General features: G+C 43.1%; 1 protein-coding gene across 1 annotated transcript in view; it reads left to right on the top strand.

Annotated features, from left to right (window-relative positions):
* Positions 1 to 3,783: 3,783 nt before the first annotated feature.
* dync1h1 (dynein, cytoplasmic 1, heavy chain 1) overlaps positions 3,784 to 8,202 on the top strand; it is a 50,368-nt gene continuing 45,949 nt past the window's right edge. Inside the window, exons 1-3 of the mRNA XM_079573180.1 lie at positions 3,784 to 4,129; positions 6,145 to 6,232; positions 6,944 to 7,117. Of these exons, the coding sequence (XP_079429306.1) occupies positions 3,880 to 4,129; positions 6,145 to 6,232; positions 6,944 to 7,117 (512 nt within the window). The 5' untranslated portion in view covers positions 3,784 to 3,879. The remainder of the gene's footprint in view (positions 4,130 to 6,144; positions 6,233 to 6,943; positions 7,118 to 8,202) is intronic.

Here is an 8,202-nt window from a genome sequence, read left to right as displayed (position 1 = left end):
AAGTCCACTGGAGAAAAGCTGCTTGTCATTACAGATGATAACTCTCACTACCCCATCGCCATGTGAGTTCAACATCAGCATCATCTGTTATCCCAGTTTTTGACATGTGTTCTCCTTGTTTGGAATCCCCAGGGTGGTAAAAACAGACAATGGTCCACCATTTAACAATGACTCCTTCTCTCAGCTTCAGACTACTTGGGATTTCACCATCGCAGGATCAGACCGCCTGGACCTCAAGCCAATGCCACCGCCAAAAGAAACACGAGGCATTACCTGGAAACAGCAACTGAACATCTTCCTGCATGAATATCCATCCATTACCACTGCGAGTTCACCAGCTGAGGTACTTTTCCAACACAAGATGTATACAAAACTCCCTTCCTACTGTAACACAGCAAAACAATGCTCAGATGCAGAAGTGGAAGGATACTAAGACAAAGACCAAGACTCTGCTGATGCAGAGTGATATTCCACATTCACTCACTCCAGGTGACACATCGCCAACTCAAGCACGATAAACTTTACCGTACAACACCAAACCCTACAGAGTGACCAAAGTCAAAGAAGATTACCCAAGAACTTCAGAATGTCAAAAACAGTGAGGCGTCCTGGGCCTTCATTTGAAATGGTTAGCGATCTGCAAAGCTATAGTCTATACAAGTAAAGGTAGAATAGTTACAGTAATGCATTAGAAGAGTCGCAGTAGATACATTTTCAGACTCATTACAGTCCAAAGACTGACCTTTACACAAGTCCAAAACAAATATCAGTGGATTAAATGGAGGACTCTTCATCTTTACAAAAGGCTGTTGGGGGAGGCTGCTTGTATTATGGGATTAGTGCCCACACATTGAGGAGAGCATACACTATAGTGAAGTCTTGTGGAAGATTAATATAAGGCTGCTCAGGGAAATTAATTAGCCATTGTGAAGGTCAGACGTGTAAAGAGGGAGAGAACGACTCACAAAGGAGTAGAAAGACGGCAAAGAGCATTAATCATATCACTTTGTCTGAAAGAGCTGCTTTGTGTAAGCTTTGTTCTTCTCCTCTACTGCAGCAGCAGAGCCATCTGCCTCCTCAGCCTTGCCATCTTCTTAACCATGAGGGTCTCGCGCTTCATAACAAACACTGACGTCCGTATGTGCTGTGGTTTACCATAGTCAGTGAAGGTACACTCACAAACAGGACGTACATACAGGGAGAACCATATGTTTACATGCACTTCAGAAAAAGACACATCTGCTTTTTTTTTTGAAGAATAAGAGAAACAATTTTCTACATATTTTTGTATTACTTTTTACAAAGTCAGAAATATAGTAATACACTAAGATTACTATACCTTTAAACAATTTGGGAAAGCCCAGATGATGATGTCATGTCTTTGAAGCACAAGTCTGGCTCATCCTTGGGTGTAATTTCAAGACACTTGAAGGTCCAGGTTGGTTAAAACAATAATGGAAATGTCCAATCATCATACAGATCAGAAAGAAGGCGGGTTCTGTGTCCCAGAGATGAACGTGCTGTGTCTGAAATGTGAAAATCAACCCAAGAACAAATGTCAAAGACCTGGTGAAGAAGCTGAACCTGGTCAGAGTTTGTCATGAAACAAGTCCTGCACCGACATGGGCTGAGAGGGACTGATAGGAGACATAAGCTGTCCTGTAGTCTGACGAGAAAAAAAGAAGACCATCTCAAGACATCAGCCAGGAAGTTAAAGCTTGGGCACAGATGGGTTTTCCAAACAATTCCCAAAGCAAACTGTCAAACTGGTCACAAAGTGTATTACAGTTTTGTTCTTTTAGTAAGACAGAAGAGGGGTCATTCTGCTTTTTTCAGTCCCATAGCACCAGTCTATATCACACTACAATGATGACAAACCTTCTGTTGGTCTGTAAATGCAGTAAATTAGAATAACTGCCTTGAATAAAATGTCTCTCTCAAAATGGCTGTAGTGAATGTCTTGAAATAGGCCTCTGTCTCTTTAAGAACCTCTGAGCCTTTAGACACGCCCCCTCCACACGCTGTCTGTGGCATCAGTGGGGAGGGGGTTCTGCTGAGGAGCAGTGGTTGGTTACTCGGCTGGTGACCAAAGCTCGGAGGCGTCTCCAGGAGGTGGGGGCGTTCCTAGGAGGACTCAGGCAAACCTATCCCTAAAATGGCCGCCATCAGAGTTTTTACAGATTACTCAGAAATACGTGAATGTGCCAAGGCAACACTTCAGCCATGTTTTTAATGAGGGAGTGACAGAATAACATGATGGAAAGCTGGAAAAAGTCCATTTTGCATAAACCCCCCCTTTAAGGAAAACAAAGTCAATGTTTTGAAGTGGTCATCACAAAGTCCTGATCTCAATCCAGTTGAAAATGTATGGGCGGAGCTGAAAAGGCATAGGCACACAAGGTGGTCTACACATGTGTCTCAGTTACACCAGTTCTGTTTGGAGGAATGGACCAAAACTCCTCCAACTATTGTGAGAAGCTTGCAAGGAAATTAATCAAATAAAAAAATAAAAAAGTATTACGTCTGACCAGAAACATACAGTTTAAAGGCAATGCTACCAAATATGAATGAAAATGATGTAAACTTTTGGTTTTGCAAAAATATAGCATCATTGTTTTATCTTTGTAGTAATGCACCCTATTCAATGGGTATTTTCTATGTGTATCGTGGACTGGCCGCTAAGCCATTATGTGTGCAGCTGCAGTTGCCTTTTATTCGCCACTAGATGGAGCCCTTACTCCATATATTCTCCTGCCTTCACTCTGCGACGCTTGTCATGGAGAGTACTGTATTGTTTTGGCAGATTTGAGTATGTTGTATTACTTTACGTAGCCATCCGTACATGTCACATAGTGTGATTATTCTGGGGACATTTAAACATTCTTCTTTTAGATCTAATACACGACTGTTCTGTTGTTACAGCCTATAGGCCGAGCTCTTCATCTCAAACCAAAGAGGCCTCCTCAACATTTGGTGCCTCGACAAAGATTAGTCCTCCCACTCCCTCCAGTGAAATACAGACACAACTGAGATCATTGTCTTTGGCCCACATAAACACAGAGATCGGTCATCGTGACACTGTTTCACTGGAACCAAAAAATCCAGTTAGAAATGTAGCAGTTTGTCATATTCAGTCCATGACATCAGCGGCTTATTACCATCGAAAAATACTGCTAAAATAAAAACCATAGTGTAGTGTCATCATGGTGACGTGTAAACCAGCAGCAACCCCCCTCTCTCTCGGTACAGCTGCATTTCTGTGTTCCACATTGTCTTACTGGATACTTATGTACATCTTTGCAGTGTTTTCCGCTGCAGTACATCCCATATGCTCCTGACCAGAACTGCGACCATATTAGTCCAGTGCTCCGGTCTCTGACATGTTACAGCCGTATGAACAGGGAGGGGTCTCCTGGCGGTTCCTAGAGTCAGGACTAAACACGATGAGGCTGCGTGTCAGGTCCATGCAGCAAAGGTCTGGAACAGCCTCTGTGAGGACGTGAAACAGGCCTGTTTGAGTCTTATGTCATAAATATATAAATAAATAAATCCTGTGCAGTATCTCACAGTGAATATCTGCAGTACTTCCAAAGTGCTGGTTCACTGTGGAGCCGCTCCCTTCCTCCTCCGCCCGTCAGTGGGAAAACCAGTGACAGTAGTGCATTGTGGGCAATGTAGTTCTTAGTCACTGCCCGCGCCATATGAGGAGCTGCTGGGTGTGGCTTTGGGAACCACATATCCCAGAATGCAGCGGGCCCATAAGCGCCGTCCTCTTGCCTGACAGCGGCAGTGCGTCTGTGAGCAGCGCAGTGACTGTGTCTTTATCCTTGTCCCACAGCTTTAAGCACGAGCACCGCCACACCCCGGGCCTGTCCCACCATGTCTGACGGCGGAGGGACGGAGGACACCCCCGGCACCATGGAGGTGTCCACCACGCAGACCGTCGCGGACATCTCTGTGCTGCAGAAGCACATCCGCAAACTGGTGCCGCTGCTGCTGGAAGATGGCGGCGAGGCCCCGTCCTCCCTGGAAACCGCCCTGGAGGAGAAGAGCTCCGTGGAGCAGATGAGGAAGTTCCTGGCGGATCCGCAGATCCACACGGTCCTGGTGGAGAGGAGCTCCCTCAAAGGTTCGTCCTGCTTTATCCGTCAGGAAAACGTGTGACCCGCCGGAATGAAGGAAACAAACACTTTAGAGCTCATCTTCAGAGCTCACGTCTTCTCTTTTGGAGAAATCTGTCAAATCATGTCATCTGGTGTCACAAAATAAATAAGGCCTTAAGCTTCATCCTGGGGAGGGCGAGTTCTGCTGGGGAGGGCACATTCTAGGGAGTCATTGTGTCTTTGCTGACCTCAAACTAAATCAGAGATGATTCGACCTCTGGACTGAAATGTCCAGGTGATTTTGTTTGGTAATAAGTACTACATCTAAAGTGACCTGGGGGACAGAAACACTGACCATTTCAAAACAACAGATGTAGATCCATGAAGCAGAGCAATGTTCTTGAACCTTTCAATCAAATCCTATAAATGTAAAGTTGACCAAACCAATAATAGACTTCTGTTGACTGTCTTTTACTGTTTTGTTTTGTTTGTAACACTGGCTGCTGGCTCTTTGAACAAGCCAATGCTGCTTATGTTTGGACTTGAATAAGACTGAACAAAGTGCTTTAAAGGTACTTTATGGGTGAATTTGGCCTGTGCAAGGCAGTGCCACATCCTGCTCTACAGGAACATTCGCTCTTCATCTTACTTATGTTTAAGTCTATTTTAACAGTTCTGCCTTACGTTTGTGAACACACGTTTTTTAATGTGAGCAAACAGAGCAGAGTGTTTTGATTTCAGATCAGTATTTAAGTGGATCGGTGGTTACAGCAGGTGTGATCTTTAATGTGTGTCATTAAATCCTTTCTACAGAGTCAAATAATCAAATGTAGTCAGGCTGACAGATGAGCTTGGTCAGCCTGCAGATCCACCCATGTATCCATGGGGAATGACTAGGATGCTGGGACAAAACATCCTATCTAATCCCAGTACCTTTTGCTGCAATACCAAGTGCCCATACTTTATAAAGTATTGCAATACTTTCAGTACTTGTGTTTGGAAGCATTTTTATCCTGCACTCCTTTTTTCCCAGTAAGAGTTACTCAGCACTTTGCAATCTGAACACGAACGGCATTTGATTTATAAACTTTGGACACATGACTGTTTTTTCTTTTTTACACGTTAATGTGAACATTTTACTTCATAATTACTCACAGTATCGCTCTACGTATCGGATCGGCCCCGAGTATCGTGATGCGTGTCGGATCGTGGCAAAAGTGTATCGTCCGAGACCTAGAAATGAGCCACATGGAGGACATCTCCGCAGAAGCAATTTCTCCCAAAAACCGTTAGATGTTCTGAGACTGTTTCTGCTGCTGTTGGTTTTAAAGGGGCTGAAACTGCTGGACTGTTGGCAAACATTTTTATTTCTAATTGTTCTTAAGCAATGATGGTAATGAATATTGAAATTATTTATCCCAGTAAACCCTGTACTGGAGAAGCCCTGACCTTTGTGGAAAGTCCGCTCTTTGGTGGTGCAGAACCCGAGATCAAAGCCGTGCTCACAGTGATGTTTTTCCGAGTGCTTCTAGTCATGGAGCGCCTGATTGTGACATGTGAAGCCGCTTGTTTCAATAACTCCATTATACTGTGTTTGGCCTGAAGCCGGCGTCTGGGGCCGGCGCTGCACCCGGTCTGGCTTAAACCATGCCAGTCTGGCATCGAAAGGAAAATGAAAGTATCGAAAGTACCCAAAAGAAATGTAAAATCTTAATATTCATAAAAATGGTCATAAAAATGTAAAAGAAAAAAAGGTAAATTATTATTTTTTTTTTTAAATGAGCAAAAACAGTTGGAACATTTTGGTGAAAATTAGGGAAAAAGATTATTTAAAAAGTGAGTAAAATGGGGGAAACATTTTGGAAATTTGGGGGAAAATTGGGCATAAATTAACATTATTAATTGTTATGGTTCTATATGACAAATAATTGAGTATAGGTGTGGTCATGACCTGATAATGGGTGCAGACTATGGAAGAACTGAGATAGAAGATGTGATGTTTTCTGGTCAGAGTTCCATTAAAAATCTTTTCTTTTTCCAGAGGATGTTGGAGACGAAGGGGAGGAAGAACGAGAGAGCATCAACTACAACGTCAGCATCGACATCCGTTATGGGATCAAGTCCAACAGGTGAATGGACAAGCACACAGTACACCCCAAATCAAAACCTCATTCAAATGTAACTGCGGTACTGCTGTCCAATTACAGCAGGACTGGTCAGTATAGTCCTGTGTGTAGGTTCTGTAGTGCTGCCCTTCCCAAAACACAACTGAGGCAAGGCAAGTTTATTTGTAGAGCACAATTCATACACAAGGCAATTCAAAGTCCTTCACAGTTGCATAAATATAAGAAAACAAATACAATCAATAAAAACATCAACATAAAATTAATCAATTACAGTAAGAGGCAAGAGTATAGATAAAATACTTTCAGTCATATGCATTTGTAAGTCTTGTTTTGACTCGCTCTGTCTTGAGAACTATTTTTTCTTGCTCGTTCACACAAAGTTACCTAACCTCTGTTTTGTCGCTCCTTCTCCTCTGGACATAAAATTAATCAATTACAGTAAAAGGCGAGAGTGCAGATAAAATACTTTCAGTCATACGCTCGGGCAAAAAGAACTGTTTTGAGCCTGGATTTGAACATTGTCAGAGTCGAGGCCTGTCTCACATCCTCATGAAGACTGTTCCAGATTTTAGCTGCATGAAACTGAAACGCAGCCTCACCGTGTTTAGTCCTGACTCTGGAGCCACCAGGAGGAATAATTCCATATAAAAAGTGAATGTAAACCTTTGTATCTGCTGCATAGATTTCAGTGGCTAATACTTGTATTTCTCTCAGCCTGGCTCTGATCAAGAGAAGTGCAGTTGTGGACGCAGACAAACCCATCTCCACCCAGGTGCGAGTGCTGACGCTGAGTGAGGACTCTCCGTACGAGACGCTGCACTCCTTCATCAGCAACGCCGTCTCGCCGTTCTTCAAATCCTACATCCGCGAGTCAGGAAAGGCAGACCGGTACGTCCCAGCACAGGTTTTTTACAATACATTCATTTACAAATATTACACATCAGGACGTGGACTATTGTGTCCATTGTTTTCCACATTCTATTCATGGATTGGTTACAAATCAGAGCTATCGGATCTGATGAGCTGTGTCCGAGAGGCGTGTTCAGAGTCAGATCCCCCCGTTTAAGCTACATCTTTGACATGTGTTGTTGTGTTTGTTCTGATTAAAAAGAGTAATCTGTCATATACACACTTGTACTCGATTTTCATTTAGAAATCAGCCCTGTCAACCTGTACGCATTTTGACATCCAACTACACTGGTACAATGCGTTGCTTTAAAATCACAGATCATAGAAATGTATCTAACCTTTTTTTCTAAGGCCGATTCCGACTATTGGGGATTTTGATTAATACTTTTGTCTGGTCTATAATCCTGCGTATGAAGCTTCTAAACATGTCGGTGTTGAACTGTGACAGCAGGGGGCGCTGTATATTTATGTTTAGTCGGTACTTTAGACGAAGCTTGTTTGAAAGACAAAAACCAGTAGATTCCAAAACAAAAAGCGGCAAGTCTCTATCTCTTGTTCTGAAATTATACACAAAAGTCTGCAAACAAAAAATATAGAAAATATCATCAATTCTCTAATACTGGCCTGTATTCTATTACCGGCCGGGTCTATAACAGTGGCCGGGTTCGCAGCTGGCGGATAAATAAAAGCCGGAACTAAATAAAAGCTGGAACTTTGACACAGATTTAGCCACTTTTCAAACCTCCTGTGACTATATTTGGAAACGGGGAAAACAACAAATGTTCAGTCAAGTCACCATCGCGTCCTCAAAGCACGTCCAGCTGCTCCGTGTGCAGGTCAGTCCCACGCCTCAAAATAACTCCTCCCATCAGCGCGAGCGTCTCGTCTTCTCTCGGATCTGTTTTCTGATCGATCACAAACACAAACTAAACTCGCTTTTACACGAGAAAACAACCAATAATCCTTGTCCGCGGTAAAAACGAAACAGAAACCTGCAGTGACACTGATGTCAAAGCTCCGCTAACAGCAGCGAAACGCTTCCTGTTGTCCCGACAAAATAAAAG

This window comes from Gobius niger, assembly GCF_951799975.1.
Source record: "Gobius niger genome assembly, chromosome: 16".
NCBI classification, from domain to species: domain Eukaryota; kingdom Metazoa; phylum Chordata; class Actinopteri; order Gobiiformes; family Gobiidae; genus Gobius; species Gobius niger.
The sequence above is the reverse complement of the archived record's forward strand: the minus strand, read 5'-3'. Positions and strand labels throughout refer to the sequence as shown.